The following is a 26,036-nucleotide window of genomic DNA, read 5'->3' as shown; positions in this document are numbered from 1 at the left end:
ACTCACAGTCTTAATCCCCATTTTACAGATGAGGTAACTGAGGTCCAAAGAAGTTAAGTGACTTGCCCAAGGTCACACAGCAGACAAGTGGCAGAGGTGGCAGTAGAAACAAAGTCCTCTGCCTCCCAAGCTCGTGCTCTTTCCGCTAGGCTATGCTGCTTCCTGATTTGCCCCTAGGCCTTTGTGAGAGGTTGACCTAGGCACAATGTATCTCCGCTGCCCGTGGGACCACCCCCTTGACATTCCTTCAGCAACCCTCATACCTTCCAATGGTTTGTCTGCCAGTGCCTCCTGCTCTTCATTGTCCTGGGGCTTGGTGACCACCATGGAGGTCAGAGGTGTCACAAAGTGATATTTAAGAGACAGTTCCAGAGCCTGGGCCGTCAGGTTGTCTTTTTCCTCCCCCTGAACGTTCTTCCTGCAGAAAGATGGAAAGAGATCCAACTGTTGCCCAGACAGGATCTCAAATTTTCCACCCACACCCCCAATTAGAACTTCTCCATTTCTCTTTAATTCCAGTCTACTGATTGTCTCTAACCTTCACCGTCTTCACTCAGTCAGTCAATCAGTGGTATTTATTGAACCACTACTTCCCTGTGCCTCAGGTACCTCATCTGTAAAATGGGGGTTGACTGCAAGCCCCATGTGGGACAACCTGATCACCTTGCACCCCCTCAGCGCTTAGAACAGTGTTTGGCACATAGTAAGCGCTTAACAAATACCAACATTATTATTATTATTAACAAATGCTATCATTATTATTACTGTGTGCAGAGCACTGTACTAGGTGTTTGAGAGAGGACAGTACAACGGAGTTGGTAAATTTGTTCCTTGCCCACAAGGAGCTTACAATCTAGGGCTAGAGACAAAACAAATTATGAATATGTACATGATTGCTGTGGGGCTGAGGGTGGGGGGATTATCCAGTGCTTAAAGGGTTCGGCTCCAAGTACATAGGAGGTGCAGAAGGGAGAGGGATTAGGGGAGATGAGGGCTTAGTCAGGAAAGGTCTCTTGGGGGGGATATGATTTTAATAAGGCTTTGAAGGTGGGGAGAGTGGTGGTCTGTCATATATGGAAGGGGGAGGGAATTCCAGGCCTGAGGGAGGACACAGACAAGGAGTCAGCAGCAAGAGAGAAAAGATCGAGGTTCAGTGAGTAGGTTGGCGTACTCAGTCCTGAACTGAGCACTCTTGGGTAGCAGGCTCAGAACTGCTCACAACCAATGTCAGCTTTCTCACAGGTAGGTCCCCTGAGGGGAGTGTGAATGGTTGTACCTTTTGTCCAGGAGCTGCTGGATAGTGAGGTAGGCCCAGAGCCTCTCAATAAAATCTCCAAATATGTATTTCTGCTCCATAAGGGCTTTCTCGGTCTCCTTTACATCGACTTCTTCTGTGAAGGTCAGGTCATTTAGGGCCTAGGTTAGAGGAGAGAGACATTTCTGTTGGAGGGAATCACAGCAAGTCAAGGCCTGAAGGGATGATGGCAAAGGGCTGAGTAAGCATTTCTGGAACTCCTTACATTTCCACCAGTTTAACTCGATTTTCCATCTTGCACTGGGAACCCACAATTTGAATTTCTGGACTTGCCTGAAGGAGCTCAGCTGGCACATGGTCATTGAATTGTGCAATTTTCCTTTGGAAAAAGTTTTGGCTCCAAAGCCAAATCTGGGCAGTTAAAAGTTCAGACATTGGACAGAAAAATGCCTTCCAGCGCTCAGCCCCATTGCTTACTGACCCCTTGTCCTTTCACGTTGGCAGTGAAGCTGTTCAAATCTTGATCCATGAGCCGTCCCGCCACCACAATTTCTGAGCCATCATAGAAATGCTGGTAATTGTTCTGGGTGATGTCAGCGATGGCGTTGTCTGGATACTGCATCTCCACATCAACAAGCAGTGGGTTTGCCACCTCGTCATAGAAGCCCTGCCCAAGAGATGGGAAAGTGGGGGTAATGTCACTTCAACTCACCCAAGCCTGATGCCAACTGGGAAAAGATGATCTAGAGGAAAGAAGACAGTGTCTCCAGAGCCTCTTAGGATGGTATTGAAACTAGTGAGAAATAAAATGACACAATTTCAAAATCACTTAGCCTCAGTGGTCTGGGATATGAGAGCTCCATGTGAGACATGGTCTGCATCCGATCTCATAACCTTGTACCTCTCCCAGCACTTAGCAAACGGATAGTGTTTAATAAAGGCCATTATTATCATTAAAGAGGGCTGGTTTAATGGAAGGGATCTGGGGGCTTAGTGAATGAAGTTTCCATCTGAATATGGTAATGGATTTTCCTCACAGAAATGATGGATGAGCCTCAAACCTGACAATCTATGTGGCAGAATTGATTATAGTGCTATTCGTGTGTGTGTTTGTGTGTGCCTGTGCACACATCTATGAAGAGACACAAACAATGAGAGAAAGTGACAGAAGTGATCATAACCACTAAGACATCTGGCTCAGTTCTCTTTCCCTTCAATTGTTGTTTTTTTTTCTGTTATGGTATTTGTTAAGCACTTACTATGTAACGGTACTAAACTGAGGTAGATACAAGTTAATCAGGTTGGACACAGTCCCTGTCCCATATAAGGCTCACGGAGGCACAGAGGAAGTGAAGTGACTTGCCCAAGGTCACAGCAGGGCAAGTGGCAGATCTGGGATTAGAACCCAGGCCCTCCTGACTCCCAGGCCCATACTCTATCCACTAGGCCGTGCTGCTTCTTGAGTTTGTGCGCCTCCCCCATCCCCCTCCGCCCCTCCAACACTCTGAACCCCAGGAATGAGTGAGGCTGGCTCAGGGCAAGCAGCCAGTGCCAGACCATCAAGCTGAACATTTGGCAAAAGTGGATTTCTGGTCACTGTTTCCTGTCAGAGTTTCCCCAGAACTTGGGGGGTAGCCTGCAGGATGCTAGAGCTGGAGGGGCTGTGGATAGAAAAGTTCAGGGAATATATAGGCAAGACTTCAGTTTCTGGCCTAGCACACCAAGTAGGAGCCTAGAGTGCTCACTGGACACTCACAGATTGAGAGAGGAGCCACTGCCCAGTGATCCTTCAATGAGGTCTCCCATGAGGATTTACCTACTATAGGTGGGTTCAGGAACAGCCATGAGATATCTGCATCTGCCTGACCTTGGGGTCCGTAATTGTACCTGCATCTGCAAGTCTGCGTCTGAGTCCTCGTAGATCCGCCGTGCCAGCCCATGGTTCTCCAAAGCCATCTTTTCCAGCAAGTTGTAATTCAAATCGTAGCCAAAGCCGAGATTATACAAGGGGAATTTCCCTCCAATGGCATTTCTCACATTTTCCTGGATTTTGTCAGCTCTGATTTCACCTGAGGGAAAATTTGACTCAGAGTATGCCTCTGGGAAGTCCTACAGATCAATCAGTCAAACAGTTAACTGGTGGTTTTTATTGAGTGCTTACTAGGTGCAGAGCACTGTACTAAGCTCTTGGGACAGAATACATACAATAGAGTTGGCTGACAACATCCCTCCCCTCAAGGAGCTAACAATACAATGGGGAAGATGGACATTAAAATACATTACAGATAGGGGAAGCAACAGTGTATGAGGATATGGACATCTGTGCTATGAGGATGGGTGTGAATATGGAACCAAGTGCTTAGGCGATGCCAAAAGGAGGGAAAATAGGGTGGGGAGATGAGAGGTGAGTAAGGGAAGGCTTCCTGGAAAAGATAGGATTTTAGTATTTTGAAGGAAGAGGGTGACATCCAAAATTATTTATTTCTATAAATGTCTCCTGTTCTAGACTGTAAGCTCATTATGGGCAGGGAACATGTCTGCTAATTCTGTTGTACTGTACTCTCCCAAGCGCTTAATACAGTGCTCTGTGCAAAGTAAGCACTCAATAAATACCAATGATTGATTGATTTTCCCTATTGCAGAGAGAAGAAACCTTGACCAAGAAGCCTTTCCCTCCCTCCCCCCCCACCCCCCCACTCCTTCATTCCCACCATGCCCACCATTTTCAGGAAGAAGCCTGACACAACTATCTGAAAATTGAGGAGATTGTGGTAGTGTGGATCTAGAACGGTCCTGCCTGGAGGGGCGGGGGACCCTGAGAAATGTTTGGCTTGTGTGTGGCTGTTAAATTGTTATTTCTGTTAAAGTTACATCATTAATTCTTTCTCTGGCTGTTTGTTCTCCTACCACCTTTTAGACTGTGAGCCTACTGTGAGCCAGGGGCCATGTCTGCCTCTGCCACTTGTCTGCTATGTGACCTTGGGCAAGTAACTTCACTTCACTGGGGATTAAGACTGTCAACCTGATGTGGGACAGGGATTGTGTCCAATCTGATTTGCTTATATCTCCCCCCTCCCCGCCCCCAGTGTTAGTATAGTGCCTGGCACATAGTAAGCACCACAATTATTATTATGATGATGATGTCTGAATTAATGAACCCTGCCCTGAGTTCAGTGTTTTGCTAATCACATGTCTTAAAAACACATAGAAAAATCGGAGGAAAGTGAAATCAGGAATCCAGAATTTTTTAGGGAAGTAGTATGGCCTAGTGGAAAGAGCATGGGACTGCAAGTCAGAGGTCCTGGCTTCTAATCCGGGCTCTGACATTTGCTGTGTGACCTAGGGCCAGTCACTTCCCTTCTCTGTGCCTCAGTTTCCTCATCTGTAAAATGGGGATTCAATACCTGGTCTCCCTTCCCACTTATCCTATGAGTCTGATGTGGGACAGGAACTGTGTCCAACCTGATTATCTTGTTTCTATCCCAGCACTTAGTGTTAGAACCTCTTTATGAAGATCCTTACCTGCCTCTTCGGTTTTTTTCACTTCTAAACTAATTCTTTCCATTCCTGGCCTTGGAAACATTTCTAATACTCCACACTCCACACTCCACACTCCGTGGAGCAAATCATTCTTAATCCAGGCCCTTCTGGGCTTAATCTCTACTACTTGAACCAAAGTCCCTGGAAGGGATCAAATCCTAATAGTGAATTCACTGGTTTTTGTTTCCCTGTGCACCCAGGGACTTCTCTAACACGAGAGCTGCATTCTGTCACATCTCAATTAAGGAAGATATGCACGGTAATACTGACTCTTGCTGCCCTCATAATGCACAAGCAGTTTCTTTGATAACAGCACACCAAGCCTAAACAGGCTCCCATTGTCAGATTAATAATAATAATAATTGTGGCATTTTTGAAGTGCTTAAACTCTATTGGATACACTAGCAGAACAATGGCAGATGGAGGTGGGGCCTTCTGGGAGAGATATGTCCATAGAGCAGCAATGGGTCAGAGATGACTTGACAGCTCAAGACAAGATATACAGAAGCAGCATGGCCTAGTGGCAAGAGCACGGGTTTGGGAGTCAGAGGACATAGGTCTAATCCCAGCTCCATCACGTGTCTGCTGTGTGACCTTGGACAAGTCACTTAACTTCACTGTGCCTCAGTTACCTCATCTGTAAAATGGGGATTAAGACTGTGACCCCCACCTGGGACAGGGACTGTGTCCAACCTGATTTCCTTGTATCTACCGCAGCGTGGCTCAGTGGAAAGAGCACGGGCTTTGGAGTCAGAGGTCATGAGTTTGAATCCCAGCTCTGCCACTTGTCAGCTGTGTGACTGTGGGCAAGTCACTTCACTTCTCTGTGCCTCAGTTACCTCATCTGGAAAATGGGGATTGACTGTGAGCCCCACGTGGGACATCCTGATTCCCCTCTGTCAACCCCAGCGCTTAGAACAGTGCTCAGCACATAGTAAGCACTTAACAAATACCAAAATTATTATTATTATTATTATTATTATGTGCCAGGCACTATACTAAGTGCTGGGGTAGATACAAGATATTTGTGTTGAACACAGTCCCTGTCCCACATAGGGCTCACAGTCTTAACCCCCATTTTACAGATGAGGAAACTGAGATCCAAAGAAGTTTCTTCCCTAAGTGCTTGCCTAAGGTCACACAGCAGACAAGTGGCAGAGCTGGGAATAGAACCCAGGTCGTCTGACTCCCAGACCCATGCTCTTTAGAACATTCCCTGATTACCTAAATTATATTCTTGCAGAAACATATATTGAAGTTAAACATTAGGGCAAAATGAAATGTTCGAATATTTCTCCTAGCTGTGTTCCGACAAACCCTTCAAAAATCCTGCTGTTTCAATTGGAAATAAGGGGCTGGGGGAAAATGGTTTGAAAACAATTGAAATAGTACATGACTTCCATCACACCCAGTGAAAAGGCTGTGGAAGATGAAAAGACTTGATAGGAGGTATATCACTTCAAGTTTTAGCCTTATGAAGCCTGAGCTGTTGTATTTCACTTGTTTCTCTGAAATTTCTTAAAGCCTTAGCAATGGTCATTAACATCTCATGGTCAACCCATCTGCATTGTTTACAATCCGTATTTAGTAAACACTGAATTTTAAATGCACTCAGTTTGGCCATAACTCTGTTGTCACTACATGTTCAGGCTAGACCATTATTACGGAGTTAGGGAACATTCTTCTGACAATGCAAAGCTGGCCCAGTGTGGGATCGGAAGAAACAGATGCGTGCATGTGTGCAGTGTCAGACAGTTACAACTTGATGAACTTGCAACTAGTGCCTTTTGAAATGCTAATGAAGAACTGATATCAGGAATTTCCTTCCACAGCATTCCTGACTGAATCTCATCCTTATAACCAATTCACAATAGCGTTATGGTAACAACATTCCCCTATTTTCCCATCACTTTCTATTGAAACTGTGTAATGAAAACAACTGTTTTAGCAGAAGGGATTGAAGTCCCTTGACAGATGACCTTGTGTCTTTTAGGTGCTTACCGACATTGGCTTCGCCATCTGTCAGCATGATGATCAGGGACGTACTCCTTTTGGGAACGACATTTGTTTCTCGAGCTTCATTCAGCATTTTGATTCCCCGCATTAAACCATCATTTATGTTGGTCACTGCAATGAAGACAAGCCAGGTTCATTTGTAAAGAGTTCCTGTATTTTTGGGACATGGTGAAGCTTCTAGGTTTTCATACAAATTAGTTAATTCTAGACTAAAGGGGATTTAAGAAAGAGCTCCTTATGGGCAGGGAGATCAATGCCAGGGCTGGAGACATTTATTTATTCATTCATTCATTCATTCATTCAATCAATCGTATTTATTGAGCACTTACGACAATAAACAGACACAAGTAAGCGCTTGGAAAGTACAATTGGGCAACAGAGACAATCCCTACCCAACAATGGGCTGGAAGAGGTGTGCCTTCAATAAGACTTTGAAGCAGGGGGAGAGTAATTGTCAGATTTGAGGAGGGAGGGCATTCTAAGCCAGAGGCAGGACATGGACAAGAGGTCGGTGGTGAGCTAGACAAGATCGAGGTATAGTGAGAAGGTTAGCATTAGAGGAGCGAAGCGTGAGGGCTGAGTTGTAGTAGGAGAGTAGCGAGGTGAGGTAGGAGGGGGCAAGGTGATTGACTGCTTTAAAGTCAATGGAGAGGAGTTTTTGTGTGCGGAGGTGGATGGGCAACACTGGAGTTTTTTGAGTGGGAAAACATGGCCTGAACATTTTTGTAGAAAAATGATCCAGGCAGCAGAGTGTAGTAAGGACTGGAGTGGAGAGAGACAGAAGGCTGGGAGGTCAGCAAGGAGGCTGATGCAGTAATCCAGGTGAGATAGGATGAGTGACTGTATTAACGTGATAGCAGTTTGGATGGAGAGGAAAGGGTGGATTTAGCGATGTTGTGAAGATGGGACCGACAGAATTTAGTGATGGATTGACTATGTGGGTTGAATGAGAGAGAAGAGTCAAGGATAACATCAAGGTTATGGGCTTGTGAGACAGGAAGGATGGTGGTGCTGGTTACAGTGATGACTTTGTAATGAAAATGATACCAAAACTCAATTAATGATGTCATGTGTACTTGCCATTCATAATTACATTTAATGAACAGCTGTATCACTTCATTATTTCCAACGACTAAGCGGGGCAGCATGGCCTAATGGCTAGAGCACGGGCCTGGGAGTCAGAAGAACCTGGGTTCTAAACTTGGCTCCATCGCGTGTCTGCTGTGTGAATTTGGGCGAGTCACTTAACTTCTCTGGGCCTCAGTTAACTCATCTGTAAAATGGGGATTAAAAGTGTGAGCCCCATGTGGGACAGGAACTATGTCCAATCTCACTAACTTCTATCTATCCCAGAGCTTTGAACAGGATTTAATGAGTACTTTTATTCCAGAATTTAGTACAGTGCCTTCAACGCTTAGTACAGTGCCCAGTAAGTAAGTGCTTAACAAATACCGTAATTATTCTTATTGTTATAAACTGCTAAACCCAGAGGTGCCAGGGCTGAGCCCTGGCCAGGTCTGGCACAAACTATGCACTGGGTAGAGCCTAATCCATCCATAAGGGAACCCACTGCTGGTAGTGGGGTTAATCTGGAGGCACAAGAGATAAAGAGGAACAGAAGCACCAAGCTCTAGCTAAGCATGAGATCACCTCCTCAAAGCCCAGTGGCAAGTCTAACCGCAAATGGGGAGGAGAGGGTTCGTTGTGTAAACTCATTATGGGCAGGGAACGTGTCTGCTCATTGTGTTGTAGTGTACTCTCCCAAGGGTTTAGTACAGTGCTCTGCACATAGGAGGGGCTCAATAAATATGATCAGGTGACGGATTGATTGTGGGCAAGAAATGTGTCCTACACACCTGTTGTTTCCCCCAAACACATAGTACGGTTCATTGTGTTCAGTAGGCGTTCAAAAAATACCATTTCGACTTCTGCTACTCTTTCTACCAAGGGAAGTTGGGGATCTTTGGTCTCTTGAGTGAGCCAGAGCCCAGGCAAACTGAATCTGCAACATCCAGGGGATGCTAATGAGCCAGGTGAGAGGTTGCAGAGGAGACCCCGGGTTGAGGGTCCAGCGAGAGAAGGAATAATTGTGCATCGCATGTGTCTTTTATGTTTTCTTTTGCTGTCACTGAGGAGCAAATCTACTACTTTAAAGCAATAGGGATGTTGGCTGATTATCAGACCATCCCAATTGTGTGCCAGGAGTTTCTGACTAGTTGACTCCAGTCCAATTGCTCCCGGCTGAGGAGGATCACAAAGGCTGGGATTAACACGGTAGCAGTTTGGATGGAGAGGAAAAGGTGGATTTTAGGGACGTTGTGAAGGTTGAACCGACAGGATTTAGCGACACTGAATATGTTGGTTGAATGAGAGAGATGAGTCAAGGATAATGCCAAGGTCACGGGCTTCTGAGACAGGAAGGATGGTGCTGTAAAACTGAATAAATATATACCTACGTGAAATAGATACAGGCTAGAGGTGGATGGTAGGTTGATACAGTGTGGGGAATTAATTGGAGAAAGCTGGCTGGAGATGGGATTTCAGGAGGGCTATGAATATGAGGAGAGCTGCGGTCCTTCTGATGTGAGAAGGGAGGGAGTTCCAAGCCAAGGAAATAGTGGGAGAATTGAGAGCAGGGTCCAGTTAAGACGTGAGCATGGGAGGAATGACAAAGAGCGAGCTGGGGAGTAGTTGGTGAGGAGAACCGATATGTAAGGTGGGGACAGTTGGTGGGAGAGCCTTGGAGGGGAGTTAGGATGATGAGTTGACACAGGTCCAGGGGAAGTAAGGGAGAACAACTGATTACACTGATGCTAGAATTAACACTTACGTCCTTCGTCTTTAATATTCTTAACAAACTCTTTTGCTTTCTTCAGGTTCTCAGGGGTGGCCTTGATCAAAGTGTCCTTCCAGGTTGTTATTTCGGAGCTAAACAGGATGAAGTTCAGGTAATCCTCCTCCTTCATGTCTTCCAGTATTTTTAGGAGGGCCTCCTTTGTCTAAAAGAAGAACATTTGAATGTGCATAAAAACAACAGTTGTTGGCACAGCCTAGTTGTGGAAATATCCAGGTCCCTTTTGGAGGCAGAACGGAAGGGGACTGAAGAAGCAGTAAGAGATTTCTTCCTCTAATTCCCTAAAACCATGGGACTGGGCATCAAGAGTCCTGAGTTCTAATTCCTACTCTGCTATCGCCCTGCTTTGTGACGCTGGGCAAGTCACTTGATCTCCTTATTCCTCAGTGTCCTCATCTTTCCCTCTGACATGCAATTGTCTTCGTCGGCTTGGTGAACTGTGAGCTCAGGCCAAGCCACCTCTTCCACCTACATATGTAATTATCCCCATTCTCAGTACTCATGTATTTTTGGATATTCAGTTGGGCATTCAGTGTCTTAGTCTTATTCCACTGTTCAGTCAGAGTCTCTGAAATCAACTTTGTTTGGCTTTTACAGACTGCCCAGTGAATTTTACTTGCAAACCTGGAGTGTGAAACCTTGATGTATTTCAAAGTTTGGAAGCAAGTGTCTGTGTGGGAGGGGGAAAGAGTTTGTCACTAGTAGACATGCCTAGATGTGCCTTAATATCCTAGTGGAAAGAGCACAAGCCTAGAAGTCAAAGGGCCTGAGTTCTAATCCCAGCTCTGCCATTCACCTGCTTTGTGACCATGGGCAAGTCATTTAACTTCTCTGTGCCTCAGTTTCCTCATCTGTAAAATGGGGATTCAGTACCTGTTCTCCCTATGATTTAGACTGTGAGTCCCATATGGGACATGGACTGTATCTGACCTGATTATCTTGTATCCACCCCCCCCCCAGTGCTTAGGATAGTGTTTGGCACATAGTAAGCACTTCACTATTACTATTAATAATAATAATAATAATGGTATTTGTTAAGCGCTTACTATGTGCCAAGCACTGTACCAAGCTTCGGGGTGAATACAAGCAAATTGGATGGGACACAGTCCTCGTCCCATGTGGGGCTCACAAGTCTCAATCCTCATTTTCCAGATGAGGTAACTGAGGCCCAGAGAAGTGAAGTGACTTGCCCAAGGTCACACAGCAGACAAGTGGCAGAGCCATGGATTAGAACCCATGACCTTCTGACTCCCAGGCCCGGGCTCTATCCACTAGGCCATACTATTACATGCTGTATGGGTGAGAATCACTCAAAAAGCCAATGCACTCAAAAAAAGTTGGATTGGGGCAAAAAGGTATCCAGGGTCAAAGGTAGATGGGGGGACCATTCTTGCACTCCCAGAGCTGCCCTGGAGACAGCCCAACCTCTGGAGGAAGGGATGGGATTGGGGGAGGCCCTTCAGCCACCAATCCTGTTACACTGTCCTCTCTCAAGTGCTTAGAACAGTGCTCTGCACACAGTAAGTGCTGAAGAAATACCATTAATTGATTGATTGATTGATTGATTGACTGATAGCCTTCTCTGGTCAGGCACCATGTACATACGAGGGGCTATATATACAAGGAATGATCTGGGGGGTTATTTTAAAGGCAGATGGGCACTTATTAACTCCCCTCCCCCCCAGCAACCTCCTCCATTGTCCCATAAAATAGATTCCTCTAAAGTGTGTCTTTCCAACTTTGCAAGCTAATCTTGGTAATTATGTAGGAGAGTTACCTGAACAAGTTTCCGACCGTACATCGAACCACTGACATCAATGACGAAGACCACATTCTTGGGCACAACTGGGAGATCTTTGGGGGCAAAGAAGTGCACAAAATATCCATTGACAATCTGAAAAACAGAGGACAAGAATCTACAAATGTAGGACTTGAAAACAACGTGCCGGCCTTGTAGGTGAGAACAGAGAATTTGTTGTCCCGACTCCCCTTCCCTTCCCCCACCACCTGCCGACCCCTTTTGCCTTATACCTCCTTCAAGAGGTCGCAAGATAGCACAGCGACTGAGACCTGTAATTCACTCTCCTGTCTCTTGTCCCTTCTCAGCCTGGGTAGAAGGACCACATGGTCAAGAAGTTGGCTTTACCTGCACATTAGCTGGCGATTCCCTGACCACGTCGTATGTTATTGTAAAATCTCCATTCATCATAGAGGTGGTGCAGTTTAAGCATGAACGTTGCTGATCCAGGGTTGGCTTGAAAGACACGTGACCCTGAGGAGAGTAAAAGCATTTTCCTTAAACAGTGCAGAGTTTCGAAAGGAAACAAACTCTCCAAGAAATGTTTCCACTACACCTGGGCATATGCTGAGGCCAGTGTGATTAGATTAGTACCTAGGAGTGGTCAGTTTTTTGTTTGTTTGTTTGGGTTTTTTTTATGGTACTTGTTAAGCGCTTACTATGTGCCAGGCACTGTATGAAGTGCTGGGTTAGATACATGGTTGTCAGGTTGGACACAGTCCCTGTCCCGCATGGGGCTCACATTCTTAATCCCCATTTTACAGATGAAGTGATTGAGGCACAGAGAAGTTAAATGACTTGCCCAAGGTCACACAGCAGACTAATGGTGGAGCAGGGGTTAGAATCCAGGTCCTTCTGACTCCCGGGCCCATGCTCTATCCACTAGGCCATGCTGCTTCTCATGTTAATGGTTAGTTATTGGTTAGGAGTGGAAACTCTAGTGCTCATCAGCCTTATCTGGTTGGACTGAGTGCCTTTGAGTTCACTAATCACCAAAGTGCACAGAATGAACAGCTTCCAGCTGTCACTCTCAGTGGGGGAATTTTGGACAGGCTTGGGAAGGAGGGAGTGAGTGGTGGAAGATGGAGAGATGATCATAAAGGGAGAAGGGCCTCAAGGAACATTTTGTCTCCTATCACATCTAGCCAAACTTTGGCCAGTAGGGTTACTGACAGCTTTCCTCCACTTCTCCCAACTTGGGAGAAGATTCATAGCCTGATCTTTTCTCTTTAACACATATACAGATCTGGACACTTTATAAAACTCAGAAAATTCACAAACCCAACAGAGTGCACCTATCTAGAGCTGAGTTTGGTAATGGTTTATGCTGGGGAGAGAAGGTGGGCTCTTTGTCCAGTAGTGACTCAGAGTAGACATTCCTCAAATAAAGAGTCTCTGGGGAGAAGAGAAGACTGATGGGGATTTGAAAGTAGGAGGAAGATTCTGGAGGGAGGTTGCCCTAGGTCAAGCGAAGGAGCAAAATGTTGACATTGGATTGTGTCTACCAACTCTGGTACTCTCCCATACATGTAATACAGTGCTCTGCACCCAGTAAGTGCTCAATAATAGCACTGACTGCACCTCAGTGGAAACCTGTCAAAGGATAGAGAGGGTAATGGAGGGAAAGGGAGAAAATGTCTGGGGCCTGGGAGAGAGAATCCAGACCTAGACTTTTTGAGATGTGCCTACATAATATAGTTCCCTGCCCCCAAGATGGTCTCTGATCATCAATCATCAGTGGTATTTATGGTAGACACGTATTTTTTGGTAGACACGTTCCTTGCCCACAGCAAGTTTACGGCCTGGAGGGGGAGATGGACACTGATAGAAATAAATAATTTATAATCCAACCTTAACTCAGTAAGAGAGAGAAAAGTTGCATAAAAGGGCTGACAATACTGCCATCCTTAGCCCTCTCTAACATGGATGGCTGCTTCCACTGGGAATTCTGTCTAAACATCACCTCCCTAGGGATAAAATCTCCACTCCCCAGGCTCTAAGCCAAATGTTTCCAAAATACCCATCGGATGACGAACTTAAAGTCACAGACTTGCAAGTGCCCTGCTCTAATTCTCCACGGCTTTCCACCAGACCTTTTTTCCTGAGAAGGATTTGGTAAGTACTCCTAGCAGGTCGTTGGTCATGAATGTCGCCTCTGCGTCCAGTGAGCTGATACCCTGGGGTTCAAAGATGTCAGCCTCTATCTAAAAAAAAAAAATTAAGGAAAATAATAAATAAGGGCAAAGACAGTGAGGGACTGAGTTAGAAGAGCTAGAGTCATCTCTGGACCAGAAAAATGAACTTGCTTAACTCTCCAGCAGCCCGGTTAGAGGAAAAAGCACCGGCCTGGGAGTCAGAGGACTTGAGTTCTAATCCTGACTCCACCACTTATCTGCTGTGTGACCTTGGGCAAGTCACTTCTCTATGCCTCAGTTCCCTTATCTGTAAAATAATGATTCAGTACCTGTTCTTCCTCCTACTTAGACTGTGAGTCCCATAGGGGACCTGGACATATTGTATTTACCCCACCGCTTAGTACAGTGCTTGGCACATAGTAAATACTTAACAAATATCACAAAGTTTCACCTCCATCTCTTGCTCTACCTCAGCCTGTCCTCTCTGTTCCAGCCAACCTGACCATCTTGTAGGCTCCTGACCCCTAACCCCCTTTCCTGTCTCCGATCCCTTGCCCATGCCGTCCCTCTGCCTGGAATAACCTCCCCGGCCCGGTCCACCAGGGCACCTCCTTCCCTTCTCTCAACATCACAGCTAAAGACCCATTTCCTTCAGGAAGCTTTCCCAAGGCTGTCCGACTGAGGGTAGGTCCATTGGTTAGATCTTCTTTCTGAGGGCCTAGGTATCGTGGGAGAGAAGACAAGCACCTGCTTTCACACATTTAATCAGTGGTTAACCAGATTCCACACTGCTCTCTTGTTGGCGTCTGTGGCTCTGAGGGACAGAAAAAACCTAAGTACATTTTACCTCAAAGTGATTGATCAGCTGCTTGGGTTGAATTTTAAGGAACATCTCGTATTTCCCCAAATGCCGCTTCAGCAACTCCTCATAGATCAGCTCAAAAGTGACTTTACTGCCAGCTGCGACATTGACTGAAACGGTAAACTTTTCCAGTTTCCTCCCCGAGGCCCTGGAAGTGGGGAAACCAGGAAATGATGAACCAGAAAAGTACTGATGGTGAACTCTAGGTGAAGCCATGACTCTGGATGTGACTCCACGATGCCCAGGCAACTTTCCTGTCACCGTTTTCTTTGGGAAACAGCCATCTTCAGACACGCCAGACTCCAGTTGAGTCCTGACCATTCCTGGTCTCCGCAAGGCCCAACAGCCTCAGACTTGGCCCATAACCCTCTGGAGGGTGATAGACGGCGTCCCTTTCACTGGGGAAGGGTTTTGTCTCTGTGGGAGGAGGTGACCGTTTCCATCTCAGGGAGCCTCTAAGATGGTGAGAGCTATTGAGCCTCAAGGTCAGGGTCACAGGATGATCAGCCTCTCTGCGCTCCTTAGAGGGAAGGACGGCCAGATACTTGGGGATTCGCTCCAACTGGCCACTCTGTCCTAGGGCCCATTTTCAGGCTGGTCACCATAAAGGCTGCCCTAAGGCCCCCGTGTGGGGAGAGGGAGCCGAGCCGGAGTTCGGAGGCATTTAAGAATGAGGGAAACTCTTCAGCCAATGTCATCGGAACGTATAGGCAAAACAACTCCTGGGGTTGGGTCCTGACTCCTGCAGGTAGCTGACCAAGACAGAGAAAGCAGAATAGTTCCCATTAGTAGAACATTCCCCGAGTCTACCCGCCCTCGAATGTTCTGAGACTGTGGTAGTTTAATCCTTCCCTGAATGATCGCACGATTCCCCGGGATTAAAAACAAGAGCTGTCCTCCGTATTCCAAGACGATACTGTGGGTGGTGAAATCCGGTCTGTGGGTTGGAGCCCCTTTCACCCAATTCACGTATAAAAGGGGGGAACCTTTCCTCACCCCTTGACCAATCAGGGTGAGCAGTGTGTCCTAAGGGCAGTGGCTCAGGCACCAGTTGGTGCTGCTGCTTCTACCAGTGGCAAGAGACGAGTCCTGGACTTCCTACTTACACAGCATTCCTCTAGTTTAGGCATAGGGACTAACGTCTCTCTTCTCTGGATCCTTTAAGTGGCAAGAGGAGGATCGATTTGTGCAATCAATGGTATTTATTGAGCACTTACTGTGTTCAGAGTTGCCAAATTGTACATTCTGTTGCCAAATGGTACATTCCAAGTGCTTAGTACAGTGCTCTGCACATAGTAAGTGCTCAATAAATACTGTTGAATGAATTAATGCGGAGCACTGCGCTAAGTGCTTGCAGTACACCAGAGTTGGTAGACATGTTCCCTGTCCACAAGAAGCAGTATTGTCCAGTGGATAGAGCACCTGGAACCTGGGTTCTAATCCCAGCTCCACCACTTATCTGCTGTGTGATCTTGGGCAAGTCACTTTACTTCTCTGTGCCTCAGTCCCCTCATCTGTAAAATGGGGATTGAGAATGTGAGCCCTATGTAGAGTTTGGACTGTGTCCAACCTGATTAGCTTGTATCTAACCCAATGCTTAGGACAGTGCCTGGCACATTAACAAATGAATTTAGAGTCCACGGTAATAGACAAGGGACATTTAAACTGTATTGGCTAGGGAGGAAATCTAAGCCAGTTTCATTTGGCTTGTACTTATTTTGCCATCAATTAATCAGTGTATGGTATTCATTAGCACTTATTGTGAACAAACACTATAATAAGCCTTTGGGAAAGTATAAAAGAGGTAAAAGACACAGGCCTTGCCTTCAAGAATTTACAGTCTGATGGAGGTGACAGACATACAGAATGCCTCACAGAGAGGAGAAAAATAGAAAAGAACAAACAGAATCAGGAAATATTTCTCCCTCTAGTCCCCTCTACCTGTGTTTCTCACTCCACTGCCTCTCATCTCTTAAAAAATACTTGCTCTCATCCTTTTCTCTCCCTCCTCACCACTATCTTAAACCTTTCTCTCTAATTCTTTCTTTTTCTCTCTTTCTCATGACTCCTTCCCCTCTGCCTTTAAATACACTCATCTGCCCTATATTGAAAATATCCTCTCTGGATCTCATAGACTTTTCCAGCTATGGCCTCTTCTCCCTCCTCCCTTTCCTGTCCAAACTCCTTGGAAGGGTTGTATACACCCGCTGCCTTCACTTCCTCTCCATCATCCAATTACAGTTGGGCACACTCTCCAAAGTCACCAAGGACTTCCTCCTAGCCAAGTCCACTGGGTTCTACTCTCTCCTAAATCTCCTCCTCAATCCCTTAACCCTCTCTTGGGGGAACTCATCCACTCACATAGTGCCAGCTACCAGCTCTATGAGGACAATTTGCCAATCTACTTCTCTGGCCCTCATCTTTCATCCTCTTTCCAATCTCACATCTCTTGTTTCCAGGACACCTCCCATTGGATGCCAGCACCTCGAACTCAACATGTCCAAAATTGAACTTATTATCTTTCCTCCTAAATCTTCCCTTCCTCCCCAACTTCCCCATCTCTCCTGTCAATACCACCAAACTCCCTGTGATTCAAGCCACAAACCTCGAATCATCCTTGACTCCTCACTATCATTCCATTCTCACATCCATTCTGCTGCATACTGCCAGTCAGTTTTCTGCCAGTCAGTTTTTCCTCACAAGCCTCTTGCAGATCTGTTCCTTCCTCTGCACCCATACAGTCAATGAGTCAATCACTCGGTGGTGTCTACTGAGTGCTTACTGTGTGCACAGCACTGTATTAAGCACTTGAGAGTACAATACAAAAGAGTAGGTAGATCTATCCCTACTCACAAGGAGCTTTCAGTCTACAGAGGGAGACAGGCATTAAAATAACAGATAGGGGAAGGGGGCAGAATAAAGGGATATGGACATGAGTGCTGGGGGGCTAGATGATGGACAAGTATCAAAGTACTTACAGGGTACAAATCCAACTGCATAGGCAATTTAGAAGTGAAGGCGAACCGACTGGGGAAAAGAGAGGTTAGTCAGGTAGGCTTCTTGGAGGGGATATGATTTTAGTAGAGCTTTGAAGATGGAGAGAGTGGTGGTCTGTTGAATATGAAGTGGGAGGGAGTTCTGGGCCGGGGGAAGTTGTGAGTAAGGGGTTGGAGACAAAAGAGACAAGATCGAGGCATGGTGAGTAGGTTTGTACTAGACGAGCAAAGTGTGTGGGATAGGTTGTATTAGGAGATCATTGAAATTAGGTAGGAGAGGGAGAGGTAATCAAGTATCCCGGCTCCACTACTTGTCTTTGGACAAGCCACTTAATCTCCATTTTACAGATGAGGTAATTGAGGCACCGAGAAGTTAAGACTGTGAGCCCCACCTGGGACAACCTGATTACCTTAATAATAATAATAATAATGTTGGTATTTGTTAAGTGCTTACTATGTGCAGAGCACTGTTCTAAGCGCTGGGGTAAACACAGGGGAATCAGGTTGTCCCACGTGGGGCTCACAGTCTTAATCCCCATTTTACAGATGAGGGAACTGAGGCACAGAGAAGTTAAGTGACTTGCCCACAGTCACACAGCTGACAAGTGGCAGAGCTGGGATTCAAACTCATGAGCCCTGACTCCAAAGCCCGTGCTCTTTCCACTACGCCACGCTGCTTCTCACCTTCTATCACTGCACCTTCTATCTCACGCACCTTCTATCTACTGCAGCACTCAGAATAGTGCTTGGCACATAATAAGCATTTAACAAATACCATCATCATCATCATCATTATTATTACCTTAAATCCAGTAGTAAGGAGTTTCTTTTGATGAGATAAATGGGCAACCATCGAAGGTTTTTGAGGAATGGGGGGATGTGTGCAGAATGGTTTTTTTAGACAAGTGATCCAGGTAGCAGAGTGAAGTACTGGCTGAAAGGGGGAGAGACTGGAGGCAGGGATGACAGCAAGGAGGCTGATGCAGTAGTTGAAGGGAAATATGATATAAGTGCTTGGATCAGTGGAGTAGCAGTTTGGTTGGAAAGGAAGGGGCAAATTCTTGAGATTTGAAGGTAGAACTGACAGGATTTGGTGACAGATCGAATATGTGGGTCAAATGAGAGAGATGAGTCAAGGATAATGCCAAGGTTATGGGCATATGAGACAGGGAGGCTAGTGGTGTTGTCTACAGTGATTATAAAAATGGGGAGGAAAGGGTTTGGGTGGGAAGATGAGAAATTCTGTTTTGGACATGTTAAATTTGAGGTGCCAGTGGGACATCCAGGTAGAGATGTCCTGAAGGCAGGAGGAAATGCGAGACTGCAGAGAGGGAGAGCGATCAGGAATTGAAAGAGAAGCAGTGTGGCTTAGTGGCAAGAACCTGGGCTTGGGAGTCAGAGGATGTGGGTTCTAATCCCGTCTCCACCACTTGTCTGCTGTGTGACTTTGGGCAAGTCACTTAACTTCTCTGTGCCTCAGTTACCTCATCTGTAAAATGGGGATTAAGACTGGGAGCCCCACGTAGGACAATCTGATTACCTTGTATCTATCCCCAGCACTTAGAACAGTGCTTGGCACATAGTAAGCGCTTAACAAATACCGTAATTATTATTATCATTATTATTATTATTATTGTCATAGGTGGACTTGAGAATTATCCTCATAGTTCAAATGCTTGTCATATCTCAAATCGATCTATTGTATTGGCCTTCTCGCTATTCTCCCTGCCTCTAGCCTCTCCATCTTTCAGTCCATACTCCTCACTGCTTGCTCAAATCATCTTCCTGAAGCACTACTCACAAGACATCGCCCTTCTTCTCAAAACCCTCAGGTGGTTACCCATCTCCTTCCACATTAATAATGACATTTACTAAACACTTATTATGAGTTAAGCATTGTACTAAGAACTGGGATAGATAAAAGACCATCGGGTTGGACATATATTCAATCCATCACTAAATCCTGTCAGTCCCTCCTTCACAACATCGCTAAAACCCGCCCTTACCTCTCTATCCAAACTGCTATCGTGTTAATGCAATCATTCATCCTATCCCTCCTGGATTACTGCATCAGCCTCCTTGCTGACCTCCCAGCCTCCTGTCTCTCCCCACTCCAGTCCATACTTCACTCTTCTGCCTGGATCATTTGTCTACAAAAACATTCAGGACATGTCACCCTACTCCTCAGAAAACTCTAGTGGTTGCCCATCCACCTCTGTATCCAACAAAAACTCCTCTCCATTAGCTTTAAAGCAGTCATTCACCTTGTCCCCTCCTATCTCACCTCACTATTCTCCTACTACATTCCATCCCGCACACTTCGCTCCTCTAATGTTAACCTTCTCACTGTACCTTGGTCTCGTCCGTCTCACGACCGACCCCCCGCCCACGTCCTGCCTCTGGCCTGGAACACCCTCCCTCCTCAAATCTGACAGACAATTACTCTCCCCCCATTCAAGACCTTATTGAAGGCACATCTCCTCCAAGAGGCCTTCCTTGACTAAACTCCCCTTTTCCTCTTCTCCCACTCCCTTCTTCATCACCCTGACTTGCTCCCTTTGTTCTTCCCCACTCCCAGCCCCACAGCACTTATGTACATATCTATAGCATATTTGTTTATATTAATGTCTGTCTCCCCACCTCTAGACTGTAAGCTTGTTGTGGGCAGGAATGTGTCTGTTTCTTGTTGTATTGTCCTCTCCCAAGCACTTAGTACAGTGCTCTGCACACAGTAAACCTGGTGTGGGCAGGGATTATCTCTATTGCTGAATTGTATTTTCCAAGTGCTTAGTACAGTGCTCTGCACACAACAAGCGCTCAATAAATATGATTGAATGAATTAATGAATAAATATGATTAATGAATGAATGAACACAGTTCCTGTCCCCCATGGGGCTCTCGCAGTCTAAGTAGAAGGGAGTAGGATTTAATCCCCATTTTACAGATGAGGGAACTGAGCTATAGAGAAGTTAAATGATTCGCCCAAGGTAACACAGCAGGCAAGTGGCAAAGTTGGTATTAGAGCCCAGATCCTCTGAGTTCCAAGCCACTTTGCACTAGGTCACACTGCTTCCAATTAGGCCAAAATTCCTTACTATTAGCTTCAGAGCTCTCCACCAGCTCTCTCCAAACAATCAATCTTATTTATTGAGCACTTATTGTGTGCAGAGCTCTTTACTAAGTGCTTGGGAGAGTACAATATAATAATATAACAGAGTTGGTAGACACATTTTCTGCCCAAAACAAGCTTACAGTCTGGAGGGGGAGGCTTCACTTTCATTCATTCATTCATTCATTCTATTTTATTTACTGAGCGCTTATTGTGTGCAGAGCTCTGTACTAAGCGCTTGGAAAGCACAATTCAGCAACAATGTGAGGCGATCCCTGCCTACAACAGGCTCACAGTCTAGAAGCCGGGGGAGACAGACATCTAAACAAGTAAGCAGGCATCAATAGCATTAATATAAATACATAGAATTATAGATATATACACATAAAACAAGTAAACAGGCATTAATATGGATAAATAGAATTATAGATATGTACATATATACACAAGTACTGTGGGGCAGGGACGGGGAGGTAGAGCAAAGGGAAGTACACTCCTCACCCACTGCTTCCCTGCTTGTACTCTTCTCTCCTCCCAAGGCCACCTCCTAGTTGGAACTAGCTTTTGTCTTACCTCCATTCCCTTCCTCATATCCCCAGCACCCAGAACTCCCTTCCCCCCAAATAAGCCAGACCTCAACCCTCCCCACCTTCAAAGACCTCCTAAAATCCCATCTCCTCCAACAAGCCTCCCCTTACTAATCAGTAGCCCAATTCTCACCCATTCCTTGATCTCCTCTCGTACTTAGATATTTATTCATTTCTTCCCCCCAAATAAGCCAGACCTCAACCCTCCCCACCTTCAAAGACCTCCTAAAATCCCATCTCCTCCAACAAGCCTCCCCTTACTAATCAGTAGCCCAATTCTCACCCATTCCTTGATTTCCTCTCGCACTTAGATATTTATTCATCTGTGGCCACCCTCAGCCTTTCTGTATATATGCATGGTCTATATTTCTGTCTCTGTCTCCTCCATTAGCGTATAAGCCCCTTGTGGGCAGGAAACGTGCCTTGTACTTTTCCAAATGCTTAGCACAGCACATTGCATTCAGAAGACACTCAGTAAATATGACTATTATTACTGTCACTACATGTAACAGATGAGCATGTTTATGACAACCTCTTTGTTTGGACAGCAGCCAGACAGTGGTCAGGCAGAGGTCAGGTTTTGAAAGTGTAATTTTTGAGCATTTGATTGGACTGATGGATGACAAAAATCACTGGTGTTTATCACACTCTGGATCCAACCCAGCTCACCCCCACTGCACACTCTTGATTCCAAAGTAGTCTTAAGTTCCCGCTGCAGGAAGTCAGTTCCATTCCTGGCAATGGGATCGGAAGCAAAGCGGCAACTTACTTGACTAATCCCGCAGTTTTACCCTGAGACACTGCTTTGTCATATTGTTTTTTGGCAACTTCTTTTTCCTTTATGTTTCCAGAGTAGGTGACCCCATCGATTGTCCTAAAGCAACAGAAAACACCAATGCAAATAAGATGAGATCTGTGACACCTCAGCTGAGCCCAGACCAGAAGCACTTAGTACAGTGCTCTGCACAAAGTAAGTGCTCAATAAATACGATAGAACGCATCTCTCTATTCAGCCAAATTCCCACACCATTTTCTTCCTGACCAGTGCAAGACGGATCCCAGATCTAGATTCCCAGATCTAGAATCCCTTTCGGGACAGTAGCTACATCAGACAGGGCCTGGAGATATTCAGGTACAGATTTCTCTTGACTACACACTTGGCAAAATCGTCATTGGTAGGACCAAAGGCTTATGGAATAAAGGGTGTTTGGGACGGTCTGGCTTATGTCCTGTAGGTAAAATTCAAAAGGTTTGTGGAAGACAAATGAACAAAAGTGCCAACTGTGCTCCAATTATAACTTCCGGCCCTGAGACGGCACTGGGCCTCTCTGACTGTATCAGCAGGTAGTTAGCATTCCCTGGGGAATTCATCACTGAGGGGGAATTTCCAGCAGCTTCAACAAAGTTCCCTCTGTAATGCCAACGACTGACTTAATTCCCAAAGACCTAGGTTTACCCCAGAGGCTGTGTTCAGTGCAGACCCTGGGGAGAGAACCATTGACCTTGGATCCCAAGAGACATTTGTAAACCTCCCATTTGATCTCCAGTTCCCATATCGTCCTAGCTTGTCTCTCAGCTTGTGTATTGTCAACAATAGTCCCATTCAGCATGTGACATCCACCCCAAATCAGATTATGTTTGCGCTGCTATTTCTCACTCGCTATTCCCGAGCCAAAGTGCCCAAAACTCTGATGGCTGTAGATTTCCATTTCTCTCCAACTCTGTCTCCTGGACGGCCTCTAGCTGGCAGTCCTCGGCACGGGACGTGGCTGCAGAGAAAATACTTACATGGTGAAGTTAGTGATGAAGGCTGTCTTGGGGAGCTCCACATCAAAAGTAATCTCCTTGGCGGTGTCGGCGCGATTGACCGCGCGGGTGACGACAACATTGTGGGCAAAGCGAGAGGTCACTTTGCAGGTGATTTTGGTGCTGTAAACCTCAATGCCATTGAGGACCTGAAGGAGCGATGGTGAGTTCTTTGGCAATTCTCAGGCAGAGAGGGAGAATGGCAGTGGGGGGCGGAAGGGGGAGAAGAGGGGGGAAATAGGAGGAGATGGGAGCCCAGCTGGGCTTCCTCTCAAAACCAAGGAATCCAAGGGTAAGGGAGATTTTAAAGTCAGAGTCGAGAGAATGCAGTCACTGCAGCCAAATCCCCGGGTCACTACATGCTCCAGTGAAGTCTTGTGGGGACCTCAAGAGTGTGATTAGGAGTTAAACCAACCCCCAGTTCAGGGGGACGGATCTCAGCCCAGTCCCTGCTCTTCCAAGCCACACCCCCCAGGTGACACCCCATCTCCCCAAGGCTTGGCTCTTGGGGGCCTTCCACAATGGGTGAAAGAAAGGACTTGCTCTCTCTCAAAAGTCAGTGCTCATGGCCATGACTGTGGGTGGCCATCCATGGGTAGCAGATCAGCCATTTTGAATCCAAATTGCTTGCCTCCATCCTACATGGGCTCCATGTTTGGAAAGCCTTCGAAACTATGAGAACCACAGTCATGGTACAACTCCCCCCTCTTACTAAATCTTCCCAACCCCCTCCACAATCCCTTGAAAGTCAGCAGCTTTTCAGAAGGCCGGTTTGGCACTTAATTTTCCCCATATGTGGAGAAAGTGAAGGTTGCCATGACAACTGGATGGCAGGATTGACCAGATGTTAGCCTAAAACAACACATCCCCCTCAGACATTTTTGAAAAATCTCTTGTTTTGAGGGTTTGAAATCTCACTCTCTCTCCTTTCCCTAACTCCTATTCTTACTTCCTGCCAGCCACACAGTGATCTGTTTGGCAAATAACAGAACATCCATTCTACTCCTCTCAAGGTGACAACCCACAGATGAGTTTGTGACACCCTTTACTAACTTAAAGACACTTGGACCTCTCCACTGGTAGTATAAAAAACTAGATTTGGTAATCAAATCCCAGAATCGGGGAAGCACTTACCGTATCCGGGAGACTCCGCTTCTGCAAAAACAAAGATAGATACGTCAGAGTGTTGAAGGGGCAAAAATACTTACAAAGCAAGCTTTTTTCTCACCAAAGTCTGTGGAACAACATCTCTTTTTGGGTAATCATAAAGGGGCGCTGACAGTTTGTGCCTGGCAGCCTTTAAAAACCATTAAGGACTTTAAGAACAAGCAATTTTCATCAACTCTGAAGTGAAGCAGGACCTATAATCCTTGAGATATAGACCTGGGGATACTTTTGAATCAAATAATTAAAGATTTTTAAAACCTTATTTTTTAAGCGCTTACTATGGGCCAGGCACTATACTAATCACTGGGGTAGATACATGATAAGCAGGTTGGACACAGTCCCTTTTCCATTTAGAATTCATAGTCTAACATGGGGACATTTTACAGATGAGGTAATTGAGGCACTGAAAAGTGAAGTGACTTGCCCAGGGTCATACAGCCAATACGTGGTGGAGATGGGATTAGAATCCAAGTCCTCTGAGTCCCCGGCCTATGCTCTTGCCATTAGACCACGCTGCTTCTCACACTTAATATTCATTGAGTGTCTTCTGAGTAGACAAGCTAGGCACTGAACTACTTGGGAGAGTTTCAACATTAGCAAGACACATGTTTCCTGCTCTCAAGGTACTAATTCAGTTTAATGCAGGAGACAGACAAAAATTATTTGCAGATAGTGAAAGCAGAAAAAGGAATAAGGATATAACTGGAAGTAGGATTATAGATCAGGATGAAATACCTGAATAAATAACTGGGGATAAATTCTGGGGAGAGGAATAAAATACAGAAATGTTAAGGAGGGAGCTTGGGTTGATATGATAAGAGCATTGTGAACCGGGGAAAACTTCCTGGAGGAGGCGGAATTTTAGGAAGGCTTTGACGATGAGGAGACGTGGAATCCACTGGATTTGGTTGGGGAGGGTGTTCCAGTCTGGGGGAACAGCTTGAGCAAGGAGTCGGAGGCGGGAGTCAAGAGTGAGGCACACTTGCAGGGTGATCTGGGGAATCAAGGGTGAAGCAAGCCGATAGGTAAAATGGAGAGAGCTGGTGAAGAGCCTTTCATTCATTCATTCAATAGTATTTATTGAGCACTTACTATGTGCAGAGCACTGTACTAAGCGCTTGGAATGAACAAGTCGGCAACAGATAGAGACAGTCCCTGCCCTTTGACAGGCTTACGGTCTAATCGGGGGAGACAGACAAAACAATGGCAATAAATAGAGTCAAGGGGAAGAACATCTCATTAAAACAATAGCAAATAAATAGAATCAGGGTGATGTACATCCCATTAAACAAAATAAATAGGGTGATGAAGATATATACAGTTGAGCGGACGAGTACAGTGCTGAGGGGATGGGACGGGATGGGGGAGGAGAAGAGGGAGAGATGGGAGAAGAGCGTTAGCTGCAGAGAGGTGAAGGGGGAGGTAGAGGGAGCAGAGGGAAAAGGGCAGCTCAGTCTGGGAAGGCCTCTTGGAGGTGAGCTTTAAGTAGGGATTTGAAGAGGGGAAGAGAATTAGTTTGGTGGAGGTGAGGAGGGAGAGCATTCCAGGACCGCGGGAGGACATGGCCCGGGGGTTGACGGCGGGATAGGTGAGACCGAGGGACGGTGAGGAGGTGGGTGGCAGAGGAGTGGAGCATGCGGGGTGGGCAGTAGAAAGAAAGAAGGGAGGAGAGGTAGGAGGGGGCAAGGTGATGGAGAGCCTTGAAGCCTAGAGTGAGAAGTTTTTGTTTTTGTGTGGAGGTTGATAGGCAACCACTGGAGTTTTTAAGAAGGGGAGTGACATGCCCAGATCGTTTCTGCAGGAAGATGATCTGGGCAGCGGAGTGAAGAATAGACTGGAGCGGGGAGAGAGAGGAGGAAGGGAGATCAGAGAGAAGGCTGACACAGTAGTCTAGCCGATATTACGAGAGCC

At 46.0% G+C, this 26,036-nt stretch overlaps 1 protein-coding gene across 1 annotated transcript in view; it reads right to left on the bottom strand.

The window, feature by feature from the left end:
* LOC100080322 (inter-alpha-trypsin inhibitor heavy chain H3-like) overlaps positions 1 to 26,036 on the bottom strand; it is a 38,977-nt gene that overhangs the window by 8,277 nt on the left and 4,664 nt on the right. The window contains exons 2-14 of the mRNA XM_029050680.2: positions 24,093 to 24,113; positions 22,941 to 23,107; positions 21,922 to 22,026; positions 14,446 to 14,608; positions 13,557 to 13,667; positions 11,812 to 11,937; positions 11,443 to 11,559; positions 9,642 to 9,810; positions 6,797 to 6,922; positions 3,143 to 3,324; positions 1,737 to 1,922; positions 1,277 to 1,416; positions 264 to 418 (exon numbers count right to left, since the gene is read on the bottom strand). Of these exons, the coding sequence (XP_028906513.1) occupies positions 264 to 418; positions 1,277 to 1,416; positions 1,737 to 1,922; positions 3,143 to 3,324; positions 6,797 to 6,922; positions 9,642 to 9,810; positions 11,443 to 11,559; positions 11,812 to 11,937; positions 13,557 to 13,667; positions 14,446 to 14,608; positions 21,922 to 22,026; positions 22,941 to 23,107; positions 24,093 to 24,113 (1,768 nt within the window). The remainder of the gene's footprint in view (positions 1 to 263; positions 419 to 1,276; positions 1,417 to 1,736; positions 1,923 to 3,142; positions 3,325 to 6,796; positions 6,923 to 9,641; positions 9,811 to 11,442; positions 11,560 to 11,811; positions 11,938 to 13,556; positions 13,668 to 14,445; positions 14,609 to 21,921; positions 22,027 to 22,940; positions 23,108 to 24,092; positions 24,114 to 26,036) is intronic.

Source organism: Ornithorhynchus anatinus, chromosome X1 (genome assembly GCF_004115215.2).
Source record: "Ornithorhynchus anatinus isolate Pmale09 chromosome X1, mOrnAna1.pri.v4, whole genome shotgun sequence".
Lineage (NCBI taxonomy): Eukaryota > Metazoa > Chordata > Mammalia > Monotremata > Ornithorhynchidae > Ornithorhynchus > Ornithorhynchus anatinus.
Note: the sequence above shows the minus strand (reverse complement) of the source record. Positions and strands in the feature narration are given on the sequence as shown.